The sequence below is a fragment of the Mus caroli genome, unplaced genomic scaffold (assembly GCF_978045245.1).
Source record: "Mus caroli unplaced genomic scaffold, Mus_caroli_1 scaffold_19, whole genome shotgun sequence".
NCBI lineage: Eukaryota > Metazoa > Chordata > Mammalia > Rodentia > Muridae > Mus > Mus caroli.
The window spans coordinates 55,712,422-55,731,923 of NW_028227274.1; the positions used below are offsets into that span (position 1 = coordinate 55,712,422).

At 43.9% G+C, this 19,502-nt stretch overlaps 1 protein-coding gene across 3 annotated transcripts in view; it reads left to right on the forward strand.

Annotated features, from left to right (window-relative positions):
• Ccdc192 (coiled-coil domain containing 192) overlaps positions 1-17,000 on the forward strand; it is a 210,194-nt gene extending 193,194 nt beyond the window's left edge. For 2 of the 3 annotated variants that reach the window (XM_085833395.1, XM_021150372.2), the window contains one exon: positions 16,750-17,000. In XM_085833395.1, coding sequence (XP_085689521.1) covers positions 16,750-16,976 — 227 coding nt within the window. In that variant the 3' untranslated portion in view covers positions 16,977-17,000. The remainder of the gene's footprint in view (positions 1-16,749) is intronic. The other variant, XM_085833396.1, reaches the window with a different exon arrangement.
• Positions 17,001-19,502: the final 2,502 nt, after the last annotated feature.

Sequence of the window (19,502 nt, forward strand, 5' to 3'; positions counted from 1 at the left end):
CCTTCTCCTTCTCCTTCTCCTTCTCCTTCTCCTTCTCCTTCTCCTTCTCCTTCTTCTTCTTCTTCTTCTTCTTCTTCTTCTTCTCTCTCTCTCTCTCTCTCTCTCTCTCTCTCTCTCTCTCTCTCTCTCTGTCTCCCTCTCTCTCTGTGTCTCCTTCTCTCTCTCCATGCCAATAGGCTAATCTTATAGAGGGAGGCATTTTCAAAATCAAAGTTCCTTCTTCATTGATGATCCTTGCTTGTAACAAATTAACAGAAAAGGACCGGTCATACTATTGATGACTTTCTCCCCTCACCCCCAGCCTACATCACATCTTATGGGTTAGCCAGCATGGAGGAAACACCCTTATCAGCACCTACTTGATTTCTCCATGTCATATGATCAAAGTGTATGGTGTTTTCAGCAATAGGGTTTTACCATTGAGTACTGGTCAAAAACCAAGAGCAATGGCAATAGCCTGTGTTCTTTAGGGGGCATTCTAGTCTTTTCACATTAAGAACCTTCCATAATCAATTAGACATGCTCTGACCTAAGACAAGCAGGAGATGCTGGTCGCATAATGGTTATGTGAAAAGGCATCAGATGGTAACAATCCTAGCAAGTGCAACTATAAAGAGACAGGACACTCGTGCCCCTCACTTTGGCTATAAGACTATTGAAACAAGCTGAGCAGTGGTGGCGCATGCCTTTAATCCCAGCACTGGGGAGACAGAGGCAGGCGGATTTCTGAGTTCGAGGCCAGCCTGGTCTACAGAGTGAGTTCCAGGACAGCCAGAGCTACACAGAGAAACTCTGTCTCGAAAAAAAAAAAAAAAAAAAGACTACTGAAACAAGGGACCTCAACAAATTAAAACTTCCCCCCAGGAACCTCATCCTATAGGAAGAGAACGACCGAAGCCTGGATGCCAGACAAAGGAGAAACTTGTCTCCAAAGAGGAGACTCCATATATTTCTGCAACTTATCAGACTACCTTGCAGGACAGACTGGACTTGAGACAGGGATTGGTCAGTGATGAGTCAGCCCTAGGTGTGAACACAGCTTGACCAAGTCAGCCCTAGGTGTGAACACAGCTTGACCAAGTCAGCCCTAGGTGTGAACACAGCTTGACCAAGTCAGCCGTAGGTGTGACTAGAGCTTGACCAAGTCAGCCCTAGGTGTGAACACAGCTTGATCAAGTCAGCCCTAGGTGTGAACACAGCTTGACCAAGTCAGCCCTAGGTGTGAACACAGCTTGATCAAGTCAGCCCTAGGTATGAACACAGCTTGACCAAGTCAGCCCTAGGTGTGAACACAGCTTGACCAAGTCAGCCCTAGGTGTGAACACAGCTTGACCAAGTCAGCCCTAGGTGTGAACACAGCTTGACCAAGTCAGCCCTAGGTATGAACACAGCTTGACCAAGTCAGCCCTAGGTGTGAACACAGCTTGACCAAGTCAGCCCTAGGTGTGAACACAGCTTGACCAAGTCAGCCCTAGGTGTGAACACAGCTTGACCAAAACTGCCTGTTTATACAGACTTCCTGCCATCTAGTCAAATCCGAACCTCCTGAAAGAACCCCGAAGACAGGCTTGGGTATCACCACACCTCCTCGTTTGTTCCTCTTTCCAATGTGTTCATATTGAATAAATCATTCTCTGCTCTTCCCTTTTAGTTGTCTCTTTCGTTATTGAAATGGAGACGAGCTGCCGAGCCAAGGCTTTGGCCATAGAAACGCCAGTAACAAGATGTAGTGCTGTGATTTAATAGCTGCCTACACATTTCAAATACACTTTTAGACAGAGATCCTGGGGACATCCAACCAACATAATGAAGCAGAATGTGATTATTAACATGACTTAGCATTTGGAGCCCCACAACCCACATGAAGCTGATGCAGAACATGCATTTGTAATGTGGGCACTCTTATGGCAAGATGGGAGACAGAGCCAGGAGAGCCCCTTCTCATCATGTGGGACAACTAGCTTAAGTAGTGGCATCCAAAGAGACCCTGTCCCAAGGTACAGGGAAATGGCTGGCATGAGAGGTTGTTCCCTAATCCTGACCTTCAGCTTGTCACATACGCATACACATCACACACATATTGAAAATAATAGTAAATAAAATCTATAAGGAATACAAGCAAATGAATTGAGTGATGGAAATTGTTTGATATATGTAAGCATTCCATAATTGTCCCGATTTCAATGCCCAATATATTTCAAACACATACAATGAAACTTTTTATCTCAATACAAAAGTGGTTTTGTTAAGTATTTTATCAATCCCCTATGTTTTTTATACTTCTGTAAAGCGCCTTGGATTTAAACCCAAGCTGAAAACAATTAGATTTGATCTCCAAAAATATAACTTACCTGATAAAGTAGAAAAACTAATGGGGAAAGTGTCTATGAGAATTACCATTGATAATGAATATGAGGTTTTTGTAAAGAACTTCTTTTGGGAGAGTGTCTCAATCACTTTTCAATTATCTTACCTAATTTCAAGATGAAATTACATCATGAAGCTGAAAAGAATAAAATCCAGCTGATAAGGCAGGAATAGCACTGGACAGGAATGAGACTTGAAACAACCGCATTCTGTAAGGTGTCCCCAAGAGCGGGGCACTTGTTCCAGCTTTATCTTAAATAGTATTTTATATTAAGAATGATTCATACATTTATACAATGTATACTGATCATATTTATCCACCCCTGCCTCCCTCCAACACCCTCCCCCGACCTGGTGTTTCCTGCCCTGTCTCCCACCGAAGTTTTTTCTGCTGTGGTGATGCTTACTCATAATCCCAACATTGCAGAGGTGGAGTAATGCAGATCAGAGAGCCTGGGCTATATAAGAAGCCATAAGGATTATAATTATTGCCTCATCCCTGGGTCCATTTTTTACTGCTTTTATTAAGCTATCAGTAAGTTGCAGAAAATAAAAGTGGAACAATAAAGTGTTAATAAAAATGAAGTTGAGCTACTATAAATCTATCATTCTAGCACTTAGGAAACAGAGGCAGGAGGATTACACTTATAAGGGCATCACAGACTAGGCAGGAATTTTCAGACTAGCCTGAGCTGCATGGTTTCAAAAACCATAAAGAAAAAAAAAGAGAGAGGAAGGAAGGAGGGAGGGATAGAGGGAGGGAGGGAGTGAAGGAGGGAGGGAGGGAGGGGAGGGAGGAAGATGTTGTAATTGCTTATATTGAAGGGAAGAATGAGAGGTGGTGTTGGTTTTCTTGAGTGCCTCCACTCCTGTAGACAAAGGTCCTCCCACTCTTTACTTCAACCTGCTGCTGCTTCTCCACACTCATGAGCACTTTGATGGCCCCTGCCCCTCCTTGCTACTTTTTCTTGGTCACTTCTGAATGGCTCCCTGTATATTCCAAGAACAAATGTCCAAGGGCTCAACAGACCACTCAAAGCCCACTGATGTCATCTGATCAATGAATCCCACCAGCTTGCTAGTTCTATATCTATTATATTTCCATAAAGTTGTCAAAACAAGAGGGAAGACAGTGTTCAGAAACTATAGCTCAGTACCTACAGAGATTGGAGCCAGTCTCCGAACATATAGTATTTGAATGAGAATTATAGAGACATGTGAAACAGACTCTTCGAACCCACTTTTACTAGAAAGCATTGACTTCTCAGTTGGACCCACAGGGTAACTAGAAGAGAATTGACAGTGGACATCCCTGCTTTTCAATCTGTCTGTCTTGGCCCCTTTACTCTGGCCAAGGAACAGAGACAGTAATCCCCACAGTGCACTTACCTTGGACTGTTGGGAGAACAAAACCTTGCAGGTCAGAATAAGCTCCAGAGAAAAATGATGACCCATGAGGCAAGAGGCTGCGCCCTAAAGCATAAGTATCATTTGTCACCAATGTAGTCTCTCAAGAGGGATGATGGGACGTCAGTCCAAGGTGGACTTCTAGAAACCACCCTGAAGAATCAGAACTGAGACAGTGTTGAGAGGAAGCAGCACACCTTGGCTAGGACTGACAACTCATATTACCCCCTGCGCTCTGTTTAACCAGCAAGCTCCCTTTACTACACTAACGATGGACCTGTAGCCTTCTCTGCCTCTTTCTCTTCTAATACAGTCCTAATGAATAAATCTCCTTTCTCTGCTTTTCACAATTATTAAGTTCTTTAACTGGCAGTTGGAACACATGGCTGAACCCAGTATGATGGAGCTGCTAGAGCCAAAGATTTTTTTTCTTAAAAATTCCACTTACTCATTGGGGGGGGGGGGGATAAAAGCTGCAGAAGTGTATTTTGTGGCCTAACTGGCATAAAGTTAGACAAACTAGAAAACATTTAGAAACTTGAATCAATAGGATTCAAATAGGATGTATGTTGCTTTGTGTGTATGTGTGACTTGTGATAAGATGGACAGAAGAGCATGGAAGGGTATAGCTCAATGCATGTGCAGGCCCTGGGTTCAATCTCCAATACACATGTACACACACACACATGCATGCACACATATTAACATATACATACATATACATATACACCAAGTAACATACACACACAAAGTAATATACATACACAGTAACATGTATACATATAATGCACACATAAATCAACATACATACATATATATACACACACCAGGTAACATGCATACACAAAGTAACATACATACAAACACACATACACAGAGCAGCATACATACATATACACACACAAAGTAACATACATACACATACACATGCAAAGTAACATACATACACACACACACACACACACAGTAGATGGAAGAGAGTAGGAGTAAAGAGGAAATCTGAAGTCATTCCAGAATTCTATCTCTAGCAAACATGCACAGTAGCATCTCAGCATAAGCCTCCAAGGTCCATAGCTGAGGTCTGATCTATAGTTGTAAACTTGGGCACCATTTCTCCCAATAGATTCCAAAAGTCCACAGAAATAAAAGAAATTTCCCGGAGAAAGAAGGAAATTTAGATGTAAGAGTGTGAGATTGTCAGTGCAGTAAGTGCTCTGAGAAGTCCACAGACTATGACCAAAAGAACAGCAGACAGCTGGGAAAAGAAGTGCTGTCATGCTGTTGAACACAGTGAAAGAACATGCTGTCCATAGGAGAAGGGTTTAGAGGTCAAATATGATGAACATGAAGCAAGTCCACCCAGCTTGGTGACAGTTGGTAAATTATATGACTAGGTTTAGCATGACAATTGAAAGCAAAATCCAGGGTTCCAGCATGGTGGCAATCCATGCCTACAACCCAGAACTGGAGAGGTTGAAGCCAGCCTGGGCTATACAGACAGACTCTGTCTCAAATCAATAAACCCCCAAAACAAAATAAAAGCAATGTTAACTTTGGGTCAATGTGAAACAAGTATTAGGAAAGCCGGTCAGAGGACATAGACATAGAGGAGTCCAGAAGCGATGTTGAAGTGACTAAATAGTGAACGCTTCTCTGTCCTTCTAACAACAGCAGAAGTCTGAATGATAATTGTGTGGAACCATTAACATTTACAAAAGCAAGGGAGTGACAGTGTTTTAAGATTCCACAATGGCCGGGCGTGGTGGCGCACACCTTTAATCCCAGCACTCAGGAGGCAGAGGCAGGCGGATTTCTGAGTTCGAGGCCAGCCTGGGCTACAGAGTGAGTTCCAGGACAGCCACGACTACACAGAGAAACCCTGTCTCGAAAAGCCAAAAAAAAAAAAAAAAAAAAAAAAAAAAAAGATTCCACAAGAGACAGGACACCTTAAGATCGAGATCTGGGCTTAGGCAAACCTTCAGCACCCTCCAGTTAAAATACAGGAGTCTGAGCAGTAGTGTGCCAGCCTGGGTGAGCGCCTGGGCTCAATTCCTACTATTGATGAGTATAGTAGTCTGCCCTCTGTTGACTTCCTATCACAGCTGTATGATAGGAGTCATACATGATCACAGACTGAGTAACCTAAAACAGTCCAGTTGCATTAACTCATAGTTCTGGAGGTCAAAATTTCAAAACAAACATGTCTGGCCCACAGTCAAGGTGCCAGCAGCCAACAGGGCTGTCCCTGCTAGCAGTCCTGAGCAACAGGATTCTTGGCACTTTACAGTTTCTATAGGGTAATTAAACATCTTGACTCTGGGTACCTTTCTTATCTGCAGAGCCAGCAGTGTAGTGTATCGGTTGTTTTTCTTGGCACTGTGACCTAATAACCCAGCAAAGTTCCACTTAAGCAAAGCAGGCTATGTTTCGCCTCAATGTCATGATGGGGAAAGCACGGTGGTGGAGTTTCAGTTGGGGCCACAGTCGCCTGCACCAAAGCTTATTACATCTCCACAAATCATGAGGGGAGGGCAGAGAAAGAGGAAGGTGAAAGATAATAGGGGAGGGGACATGGGGAGAGATGGAGGAGAGTGAAGGAAGGAGAGGAGGGAAGGAAGGATGGTGGGGGAGGGGAGAGAGGGAATGGAAGGGGGAGAGAAAGTGAGAAAAAGGGAGAGGGGGAGAGGAGAGAGAAGACTGGCTCAGGCCAGAGCCAGAACTAGGCCATAACTCATAACTCATAAGCTTGCACTGAGTGATTGTGTCTGCCAGCCAGGCCTTTTTTTTTTTTATAATTTATTTTTTTATTAGGTATTTTCCTCGTTTACATTTTCAATACTATCCCAAAAGTCCCCCATGCCCACCCTCCCAATCCCCTACCCACCCACTCCCCCTTTTTGGCCCTGGGGTTCCCCTGTACTTGGGCATATAAAGTTTGCAAGTCCAATGGGCCTCTCTTTCCAGTGATGGCCGACTAGGACATCTTTTGATACATATGCAGCTAGAGACAAGAGCTCCGGGGTACTGGTTAGTTCATCATGTTGTTCCACCTATAGGGTTGCAGTTCCCTTTAGCTCCTTGGGTAATTTCTCTAGCTCCTCCATTGGGGGCCCTGTGATCTCCCTCTTGTGATTACATTGAGTCTACCTTGGAAATGCAGGACAATCTTGCCATCTCAGGATCCCCAGTTATTTTTGCAAAGGTGCTTTGTCACATAAAGTCACATACTTTCTGGTTTAGGAAGTATCCTGTAGGAGCATTATTTTGGGCATTGTTACCAACATCGTTGAGAGGGGTATTTATTCTGTGAACCCCATATCTCTATTTCCAAAGTACTCAGCAAAGCCTGCTGAGAATTATCAGTAGAGCTTTCACGTCTTCCTCCGGCCAGTGTTTCGTAAAGGCAAACACCTCAATAACACATTTCTGCTCGGCAATGATGGAGAACTCACAACCTGGAGAATTCGCTCTGAGAGTTATGTGACAAAGTGTTTTTTGGCTGACACAAGTCACAGTAGATTTAATGCTTAGAACAAAATAAATGAACCCCCCAAATAAATTCTATGTGACCCCTCGGCTGCTACAGAAGTTATTGCAGTTTATCGTGTCTTATGCCCAATTTTAAGAAACAAAACAATAAAACTTCTGCCAAGATGTGTTGATTCTAGATCATACAGCACACCTAGCTGGCTGGTAAAGTTTGTGATAACATTGTCACCTTAAAGCTAATCTAAAGGCAGAGGGGAATGGGTGCAGGCTAAGGAAGAGAGAAATTCCATGGAGCGAGATAAATGGTTCATAGCCTTCAAACTTGTACACAAAATATGACAGCATTGCATTGCCAGGGTTGTTGGCAGTGTCAAGTCAGCTAAATAAAAATTATTTTTTCTTCTTACATAAATAAAAATTTAATAAGCAAAAAAAACACCCTTTATCCTATCATTCTCAAAAGAAAAGCCTCTAACGTTTTTTGTTATTCTCAAAGAATAACAACACCAATGCCATCATTCCCAGAATATTGTTTTGCTTCGCAATGCTACATCACACTATGGAAACTGAGAATCCTCTGCAGACGAAGACACACGAACTAAGTAGGCCTTCCTCCTCCTGTGCAACTGCGTGGGGAGAGGAGATCAGGGACAACAGGCCCTTTTAGGGTCTTTTAGTCATCTGCATGGAGTCCCTGCTGTGCCTCTTCCCATAAGCACAGAGACAGACTTCCACCCAATGTCTTATCTCTTTTGTTCCTTCAGACCATCTCCTGGGTCTCTCCCTGCCATGAATTTCTGACCCTTCCACCAGGGTTCATTTCCACCTATGGCTTCTGGCCATTGTGGTGATCATTACATTTTCTTCTTTATTCTCTTTGAACAACCAACTACTCAGCCTTTTCTGAAAGGTGCACTGTGGACCTGCTCATTGGAAGAAGTAAAACATTCCTATATAGCCTCCTTCTTTTGCTTAGATTGACTCTTTCCTGGAGTAGCTCATGATGCTAACAGTGTTTATACCTTCTCAGCTTTGTTCAAGAACATGTTCTGTAAAATATCCAGAAATGACTTGGGGCCTTGAATCCTAAAAAGAGGATGAGAGTCAAGTTCACCCGTGTGCCCTTAGCTTCCCCCAGCAGAACACCTGTGCTGTTGCCAAGCCGACAGAAGACAGGTGTTAATGTAGGTGTTGTGAGCCCCAACCTGGTGCGTAGATACTTTAATGGAGCCTTTCGAGATTGGAGCCTGGTAGGCAGAAGTAGGCCCACCAGAGTTACACCTTTGAAGGATATACCTGCCCTACTCCCAGTCCTGACCTTCCTGAAGGCTATACCTTACCTGGTCCCCGTCCAGAGCTCCCTAGTGTGGGAACTGTCACCATGTGAAGGAGAGCTGTCACCCACTTCTGTAACTCCAGGACTGGCGTACTTTCTCCTGCTTCCCTACCATGATGAACTTAAACTCTGTGAAACCATAAAGCCTCCTCCCCAGCACCAGTTGTTTCTGTCAGGTAACTTCATCAACGATAGAAAGTACCTCACAGAATGAAATACGCATTGGCCTCTGCTGACCAGAGGATGTCTAAGGCCTTGAGCTTTTCCTACCACTGACCAACTCAGGAAAATCTCATACACATTCATTCCCTCTGAAGTTTTGGTAATCTTAGTCTTCATACACAACTGACAATGGGCACAAAACAAGAAAATAAATGCTCACATGGAGAAATACGTGGACGCATGCAAAGCACAAAGAGGTCTAGACAGATGAGACTTACACAGACCTACGCAAAGATAACAGACCTTAGGTTCCAGAAGAGATGGGATGGAAATGAACCATCCAAACATTAAAACAGAAACAGAAGCAAAACAAAACAAACCCTCCAACACTCTTCATTTACTCTGAACGCCCTGGAGATAATTTAGCCAAGTATAAACTATTGCAATGTTTCTGAGATATAATCTAATCGAATGAGGGTAGAGGCTGTGAGGACCATGCCTACATTTAGTTAGCCAGTAATATTTACAAGCAGAGCCTTGTGGCACAGCCAGGGAGAGGCACAAAGAAGAGAACAGATGCTGTCCCTTCTCCAGTCTTGTCAAGAACGGGTTTATGTGTGTGTGTGCTGGCCTACCTTTTAAGGACTGAATCAAAAGCTCGGTCCACCATGCTTCTCATAGGTCAGCAGAAACCTGGTTGATCAAAATCATCTGTGGAGATTTTTTGAAAACACAGATTCCCAGGCATTCTGATCCATCCACCCAAACAGAATTTCAAGGCTGAAGCCTGGTTTGATGAAGTCCCAGGAATCAAATTTGGGAATCGTTTTCATAGCTTCCAGAATCTAACCCACAGTTCTCAAGGAGGGCTAGCAGGTCCTACTAGGTTAGCTCTCCTAACGGCTACATGTCTGTTTTTAAAGACATTCAACTCAGAAATGTCGCATTCAGTGTTACAGAATCATGAGTATATTTTTATTGTTATAGAATTAATATGCAGTCCCAGCACTCATGAAGCAGAGACTTTTCTGAGTATGAAGCCAGCCTGGTATTCACAGAGAGTTTCCAGACTGCCAGGGCTACATAGAACAACCCCATCTCAAAAACAAAACCAATAAAACAAGCAAAAAGAATTAATATGCTTTCCTAGTGAGAAATCGTTCTGAGAGTTTTCCATTCACAAATGATTATTAAGAAAGATAGAAAACTAGGAAGAGTTTTGATTCTTCGTTTTTGTATATATAAGTGGAAGAGGCATATCCCAACCGGTGTGCCAACTGGGAAACGTATGACATGGGGTGAACCCCAACTCCCCAGTGGACATTGATTTCACGGCTTTCAAAACCAGCCCTGAGTGACTCAGAGGGATGGGCATTTGTACAGAGGAGGTGGCTGGCACAGTCTTAGAGGCTGAACCGTAATCCTGGGTAACTCTGGGATGAGGTATTTAATCACCTCAACACTGAATCTTTCTTATTGTGTAAATACTTGGCAGCCTTAGTATCCGCTTGGGAAAAAAAAAACAAGCTAACAGAGTTTCAGAGCGAGTACCCAAATGGGGTGATTGTTCATGCTAATCCTGACTGTCCTTCAGGGCTTCTCTTAGAGCTGCCACTCCCAGGCCCCGTAGCAGAACATGGCTGCAGGAGCCAACATCACTTCATCATTATGCTCTGTGCACAGAACCCCAATCACTAATTGATAGAAAAAAAGATGAATGAACTAAATATGACTATAGAAGATACATGTGTCCTGGCTGAAAACAAAATATGCCACAGTGTTAGGGACAATTGATTCACAAACCAGACAGTGGTTCTCAATTTAGTAAATACTTAGAGGAGACAGCAATAAGTGGACTTTAAAGGGAACACCCTTCTTCAGCCATGGTGTGTTTAAAAGCCATTCGTCAGGCACTCATTCAGCATGATAGGAATTCCTGTACTCACGAATTGATGTTTCCATGTTCTGCGTCTTCTGATCTACATACCACTGTACATCCATGGGTTTGCCCTGCTCCCATCCCAGGCTGTCCATGACAGCTTTGTATCTGTCCATTATCTCTATATGTGTGTAGCCTCAGTAACAACACGTCTCAGATTATACTTATTGGTTACAGTTCATTGGTGAATAGAGGAAGAGTCTGAGGGATGCCAGCTTAGAGGATCATTGTTAAGCTTTCCAGAACTCCTGTAATGGTTACAAACCAATGCAGATTATCCTCAAACCTCCCAACACTTAGACTCTCAGCTCTCCCTTTAAATGCAGTTCCCTTTGGTGTAATCTACTTAGGTACTATTGGCTATTTTTGTCTGATTTTCTTGAAATGCATTGCTAAGAGTGCAGCGACCATGAGGATGAGAAGGGAATGCCCAAAGGCACAGGTAATGGCTCAGCTAGCATTTAGTCCTTCCAGGCTGGCACAGAAAAGTGAGCAGCTCAGGCCAGATGCAAGAACACACCTGCATCCTCGTTCTAAACCCTGCTAAACATGCCTGACTTCTACCACCCATATCTTGTCCATTTTTTCTCACTGCCATGAAAGAAGAAAGGATTTGTGTTGACTCATGATCTCAGAACATTCAGTCTGTGGTTACCTAGGCCACGCGCTTGGGAGGAACATTGTAGCCGTAGGAGCCTTTCAGGGAGGAAACTGTTCACTTCATGACAGTCAAGAAGTGGGGAGCAAAGAAGGAATTGAGGACTGGATATAGGCTTGCAGAGCATGCCATCAAAGACCTACTTCTTCCAAATATGTCTTATTTCCTACTGCCTCCAGAAACTTTCAGGGGGATGGGAGGGGACACGAACCAGCTGAGTTCAAGCATGCAGCCCAGGAGGCTGTGGGAGGTATTTCACATTAAAGTGAGAACCTGTTTTTATCTTTTCCTTGCTGCAATCTTTAACTCTCAGTTCTATTCCTTTGATGTCTTTTTGCCCCCTTGAGGATTGAGGATCGAGCCCATGGCCTTGTGCGTACAGGCAAGAATTCTCTCTACCACTGAGCTACCCTCCCAGCCCACTCACCTCTGTGTTGAGTGTAGGCAGAAATGAGGAATAACAAGAGCTATAATATGCTGACAAAAACTCCTGCCAGTGTGACAAGTTCACACTCTGGCTGTGGCTAGTCAGGTCCGCGCCTCTGTCACAGGTAGACAGACACTTTCTTGTGGCTGTCTCCTGTCTTTGAAACTCGGGATGGAGTGACTTTCTTAGTCAGATGGAAGACCCTCCATGTCCAAGCAGGCATGGCTTTGATCTGCTGGCAGAAGTCTGGGAGATGGCAAGTATTTGAGATTTGGGACATGTATGCTGTCAGAACCTTAGAGAGCAATGTCTCTTCCTGTTACAAAGGAGCAAGGATGATAAAGAAAAGGAAAAGTAATGATTAGCTGTTGGGTTCAAAAACAACCAGGGGGCCTGAGACAATGTTTAAGACAGCTAGTGTATGCGTTCCCTCACTTTGATGAAGATTTTCAAAAGCTTTTGCCATTTTGGACAAGTAGGAGGCTGGGAGGATTTCTCAGTGGTTAAGGAACTTCCCAGAATCCATGAGAAGCAAACATCTGTAACCCCAGCTCTCCTCCATGAGATGGGAAAAAATAATCTCTGGAAGCTCATGAGCTAGCCTGGGGTACACAGCATAGTATCAAACCACAAGAGACCCGATCTCAAACACAGAGGAAGACAAGGCACAGCGGCTGAACCTGTCCTCTGACCTTCGCACATGCATACCCCCACACACGAGAAAGGGAACAGATGTTTTTGTGTTGTACACCTGAAGAGATTAACAATAAAATTCCTTGTGTAGGAAACGCCCCTTTTGGCGTAAACACCCATTAGATTGTCTCCTCAGCATCTTCATTTCGTACAGAGACGCAATGCAGTGAAGAGCTGAAGTGTTCTTGTCAGCTCTCTTTGTCTAACTCTTCTCTGATCGTCAACTTTCTGAGCCACAGTGTGATCGATTGATGCCTTTCCCAGAGCTCTTCTGCTGAAGGCTGTCCTTCCAGCATGACAGCAATCGGAAATAAGCCTGACAGGGGTTGGGTTTGGCTGAGGTTAGGAGAATAGCATCATCCTTGTGATGGGTGCTGTTCGTGCCCGTAAGAACAGACACCAGGGGCTGGAGAGACGGCTCAGCAGTGAAGAGAACTGGTTGCTCTTCCAGAAGACGGGAGTTCAATTCCCACCACCTGTATGGCAGCTCACAAGGATTCGTAACCCCAGTCCCAGGATATGTGACGCCCTCTTCTTACTTCTATGTGGCCTGCATCCACATGTTACACAGACATACGTGCAGGTAAAGCACCCGTACATATCAACTTTAAAAATAAAAATAAAATAGTCTCTAGGTACGTGCATACCTGTAATCCCAGCTCTTCTGAGCCAGAGGCAGAAGGATCATACGTTTCAGTCCAGTCTGAGCTACATAAGACCCTGTGTCAAAGATGACAAAGAGGAAGGGATACTACTGAACTTCCAGTCTCTCACCCCGCCATAGGGTCACATAAGACCAGAAGGTGGACACGTACAAGCCAAGAAGACTTCATCAGAGCCCAACCATCCTGACCTGGGATGTGCCGCCTCCGGAACTATGAGAAACTGTGTCCATTGCCTAAGACACCTCGTATGTGATCCTTTGTTGAAACATCTGAACCCTGCCATGTCTCTCCATTTCTTTCTCTTTCCACCTTCCCTGTCTGCCATTCTCTGTCAGAGCAAGAATTTAGACATACTATCTAACATCACCTAGGTAAGGCCTCTGGTTGCTGTACTTTGCCGTTTATCGTTAGGAGCAGATGACCAAGGTATTTATCTATAATGCTACATAGCCTGATGCTCTTCAGACGATATAAAACTTTCACCATCTCTATGTTCATTTATCTCAGAGAGAAAGAGGGAGTTAGGGGAAGGAGAGGAGAAAAAATGGAGAGAGAGACCAGGGTGGCTTCTGGAGTGACACAGCACTCTGGCTTTTCATTTCACATGTCAGCGAAAGACAAGGTGAGGAGAGAAAAATTTGACAGAGGGGTCAAAGTGAAAGATGCTAGCAGCCAAACATGTCCAAATGTAAGAGCTCCAAAGGAATCTGTCACCACCCCTGGGCTGCCAAGCTTGGCCTTCCCATCCTGCCGCTCTTCTCAGCCTCTGCCCACATACCTCAGCTTGCTGTGATTTTTTTCATCTTATCCTTCCCACTACCATTGAAACTTACTTCAGCCCGTAAGAACTCATTGCAAACCTACATTTCCACACCTCCACCCTCAGGGGACAGACAGACAGACACACACACACACACACACACACAAACCGATCTGTTGAGATTGACCAATCCTCCTTCCCAAAAACACCTGTGAGGGCTGAGTAGCTTTGTACAACCAAAAGTTACCTAACCACCTGGATCTCACCAACCGCTCACCTGCAGGAAATGCCTGCCCGGCACTACCAAGCAGGATATAAGAGTTTCACCAACTCAGACCATGTGATTTCAATTTTCTGGTAGAACACGTGGGTAAAATAAATGTCAACATCATGCTTTATCTGATGCAAGACAGCCAAAGTATTGCTACTTTAATAACAGCAAAAATTAATGAGATATTTCACATTTTTTCAAACTTAGTGTTATCAAATTGATGTCTATTTTACAATTATAATGCATCTCAAGTCAGAAGAGTCATATCGAGTTGCTGATTGGCCGTATGTGGTTGGTTATGCTGTTGCTACCAGCACAGTTCTGGCCAGATGTGAAACGTGGGGCCCTGGTATGTCAGCAGAAAAAGCCTCCTGATATATGGGCAGCTTTTTCTGAGCTGCAGAGCATATGCCTACTGCAGAGACAATGAACCAAATAACTCTAAAATGTTATATTTCACTGTTCTTTTTTTCTTTTTTAAAAAATGATATTTTTATTGTGTGTGTGTGTGTGTATGTATGTATGTATGTGTGTGTGTGCATGTGCGTGTGTGCCTCTGTGAATCTAGTCATGTATGTGCCAGTGCCTGTGGGGGACAGAAGAGGGTATCAGAGTATATCTGAGAACCTGAGGGTATCAGATTTCCTGGAAACTGGTGCTGCCTCCAGATCCAGATGCAGGTGAGTAGGGTGTGCTGTGAACCACTGAGTGTCTCCCCTACTTCTTTTGCTGCTCCGTAACGTAAGAGAATTGAGCAAATCACTGTGTCCTTCAATATAAGCATTAGGATTTAACAATCGTGAGAACTAAAATTTCCAAGGCTTCCTTGAAATGTAATAACTTGCAATAATAATTCCTAAGATCAGAGAATGGCTTGGTGTCTCCTCATCACATTTGTGACCCACAAGGATGCTGAACATTTTGCTTCCACCTGAGATTTTTTAGGAAGGGTCCTAACTTTTATTCACTAATGAATTTGGGTGATTTTTTTTTTACCTGAACACAGGTGTGTGTGTGCGTGTGCGTGTGTGTGTGTGTGTGTGTGTGTGTGTGTGTGTGTGTGTGTGTTGTAAGAGTCTCATCCTATATCCCTAGCTGGCCTTCAGCTCCTGCCTTATCCCCCCAATGCTAGAAATATAGGCATAAGCCATCACAACCTGGCTTGTATAGAAAGCCTGTTTAGGGGCTGGAGAGATGGCACAGTGGTTAAGAGCACTGACTGCTCTTCTGAAGGTCCTGAGTTCAAATCCCAGCAACCACATGGCGGCTTACAACCATCCGTAATGACATCTGATACCCTCTTCTGGTGTGTCTGGAGACAACTACACTGAACTTATGAAAATAAGTAAATAAATAAATCTAAAAAAGAAAGAGAGAGAGAGAAAGAAAAGAAAAGAAGAAAAGAGGAAAGAAAAAGAGAAGAAAGGAAAGAAGAGAAAGCCTGTTTAGCCATGGTTCGCAAGAGTATATCAGATTTGGTCCTTGGGCTTGTCTTCACTGAGAATGGAGAAACCAATGGGCTTCCCATCACAGTATACCAACTATTGAAGCCATGTATCAGGATGCCATTGGCTCCATTACCCATACACTGATGTCCAAGCCCTTGAAATCCTTACTACCTAGGTCTGCTTTTTGCATAACTCAGAGAAGTTCAATGGTGAGAATCCCAAGTATGGAGTGGTAAGGAGGATGGCACTTCTGAGGTCTGATGAGACGGGGTTTACTCCTCAGAAGTCAATAGGCTGAGTTGTAGGATTCGTTTTCCAGGACATCGGGAAAACACACCAATGATTCATCTTTCATCTCAATGCTGGACTCTCCTCCCCTCCTTGCCTTCTTCATCTTCAGTTCAGAGATTCACTAATAGCCATGATACTGGGTTAACTGATGTCCTAGAAGATATTCAATTTTATTTTAAAATGTTGACCAGTCTTCAGACCTAAAAGAACTGAATCTCTGTGATGGATCCCATGCAAGCCATTCCCTGGCTGGGTTCAAATTATACTCCTGGCAACGCTGTAGCACGGGCTAAGAAATTGGTCTTTCTACAGTACCGTATCCTCCGAAAGGAGCAAGGGCAAGTTTTGCTATTGTTTTTCAGGCACATAAAAATTTGTAGCGTATTTCCTCCTTTATTGAGGCTCTTGTGAATGATTCTTTGTGGGAAGGAAGAGATGGAACCTGAGATGGCTGCTGTTTGGGGTCTGCATCTTCAAGGTTTCAAGGTTGGCTTATTCCCATGGTTAATATATATACGTGTGTGTGTGTATGTGTGTGTATATATATATATGTATATATAGATAGATAGGTAGATATAGATATATATATATGCAAAGACTTGGCAAGAACTGACTCTTCTTCTTCCCCAGAGGCTTCCAAGTTCTTTCATGAGCACCCCAAATCTCTCCTCTCACAGGAATCTGGATTCCCATCCTCGGTGTGTCTTACCAGATGATGCAACATCTGGGCCATCACTTGGGGAACGTGCGAAATGAAGCGTTTTTGTCTTTGCTCTCTGAGAACACAGATGTAAAATAACTTTTCCTCTTTTGTTGTTTGTCTTTGTTTCCTTTAGCAACCAACTCAGTGGAAGTACTCTACAGAGGTCTCCCACCTGTGGAAGAAAGTGACAGGAAGGTTTCCCTGATTATGGAGCTGTCCACCCAACTTTCCCTTCAGACGGAGAAAATCACTCAGCTCGAAGACATCTTAGAGGAAAAGGAAAAGAAGATCGAGATGCTGGAAGCAGAGCGCACTTCCCAGGTCCCCCAAGGTGAAGATAGACTTACAGAAGATTTATAGGAACCCCCGCCATCCGTCCCCCCCCACCCCCACCCCACTGTAAATGATGAGGCTAGGAGCGCTCCCACCGCCTCTGATGGGGAGTGGGATGGTTTCCCATGTGACAATAAAGTTTAGTAAGTGTCATCAAGGTGGAGTCCAAGACCCCAATCATATGTCCAGTTACAGGTTACAGGTTTGAGTATCACCTTACAGGGTCCAGGCTAGAAGGAGTCCATAGAGGGGAAGCATCCAAAAGTGACACCCTGAAAGTGTCCGACACTCAGCGGCGGAGTGCTGTATCTTTAGACGTTCCTGATTGACGGCAGGGAGGAAAGAACACAAAACTGGATAGCTGGCAAAAGACCTAGCTGGCATACTCTCTTCTTTCTTGAAGTTTGCCACACTGTGAAGAAAGGATGCTAAGTGTCCCTCGGTGCCGCACTGTTTGGGAAATGAGAGTGTGCTGGGGAGCCAGCTTCAAGTTGGGGAAGCTCAGAGCACAGAAGAACAAAATCATTGCCAAGAGAGTAAACAGCTACACAGTCGCAGTCTGTCCTTTCATGGCCTCTAAAGTTTCTTTATGGCATGAATTTTACAGGCATTAGCAAGGGTAGAAACAAAATAATATTGAAGCAATTAAAAAAAAAAAAAAAGAATCAGAGCTGTGGTCCTTTGGGATAAGGCTCTGGACAGTATCTCTCTGGGAAAACACACAACACGCACGGATTCCACCCCCTAGGAGAAAAAAAGTCGAAAGGAAAACAGACACTTCTGTTAGGGGGACCACAGAGCAGGGAGCAGAGTAAAATGATGGCAGAGAAAACGGCAGCATTGGCAAACGAAAGCAACCCATAATGGATGGAGTACAAGGAAGCCGGTCATGCTCCTCTCTCACCTTCCCACTCAAGTGATCCATCCTACCCCAGGGGCACTGATGAGAGATTTCAGAACTTCACTCTCCTGGTCCTCAAACCTTGTGATAAGTCATGCTGGCTGTCTTCTGAGTGTGGCTACAACTCAATGCAATTCATTCAGTTCAACAAACAGGCATCACAAATGCTTTCTTCCAAGCACAGTATTAGATGCCAGAAGCACAGCAAGCTCAGAATCATCTTTGATATGCAAGGAGCTCATATCCATATAAGAGCCTCCTTAAATATGGTGATTTTAGAGATGGGAAATAGCAGAGAGAATATGAGTGAGCCCAGGGATGGGGAGCCTGCTTGCCTGCCTGCTGTAAAGGAGGGTCTCACATTTGTTGAGCAATCCTTAGGAGTGTAGAGCCCTGGCCTCTGGTGCTAAACCAGAAGAAATATATATTCTTTTTTTTTTTTTTTTTTTTTTTTTGGTTTTTCGAGACAGAAATTCCATTGTCATTCAAGATAACAACTTTGGTAGGCTCAAAACACAAATCTTATACATTAACTCCCTGATTCGTGGACAATTGCTCCTTTCAAGCTGGGATGAGACCAGGACTATTAACAGAGTGTACAATCTATTTGTGTGTCCTGACTACATAGGAGACAGTTTCCAAACTAGAGTTCCTGCCCTTCCCTTCCCTTCCCTTCTTCCTCCTGCCTTTCCTTTCCTCTTTCTCTTCTTTTCTCCTTTATCTTTAAAGAAGCTAATAGAGCTTATTATGGACATATGATAGCTTTGAGAGTCTAGGTATTCATCAAAAGAAAAATACTTTGTTTTCTAAAAACAAATATCACCACTATCTAGGCTTGCATGCTGAGCTATGATCCTCCTATATTTCAACATAACCTCACTTCAAATATAATAGCTACATGTTTCTCTCTCTCTCTCTCTCTCTCTCTCTCTCTCTCTCTCTCTCTCTCTGTGTGTGTGTGTGTGTGTGTGTGTCTGTGTGTGTGTCTGTGTCTGTGTGTCTGTGTGTCTGTGTTGTTTAATATTAGAGATAAGATCAACTCAAATCTTACTGGTCATGAGTAGACTCTGAAAAGCAGGTGGCAGCAGTTCTTGACCTTTTCTGAGGTATCTACAGCAGCCCTACAGGATTGCCTTCTGACATCTCTTCTCTGGTACCTTCTTGGTCCATGATCTTTAACACCAGCTACATATGCCAGCTGTGGCTCTAAGGTTCTCCCCATTGCCATTACCCCTGCACAATAGAGATGCTGAGGGTTGACATCTCCTTGCTGTGTGTTTATGAGAGAAATCTTTAAATCTTCACCTTCTGGAAAGAATGGAACATTCCCCAAGACAAGACATGTCTTCTCATTTTAATATGTTAATGTGCTAATGGAACTTCCACCTCTTTATTCTGTGAAAGATTGTGTTAAGCCCCTGGGGGTACCAAGGATGATACAAAAGGAGGGAAGAACGAGATAGAGGAAATCGCATCATATCCTGTGAGGGCCCATGTAAAGTTCTACATCAACTCACCGGTTAGTGCCCAGGCTACGTCATCATGAGAGCAGATACAGAGTGGAGATAAGTAACAAGAGGAACAGACCTGCAAGTAAGGATTAATTGAGCCCGTTGCCTCTACATATCCAGGCAGCAGCCCTTGGAGAGAAA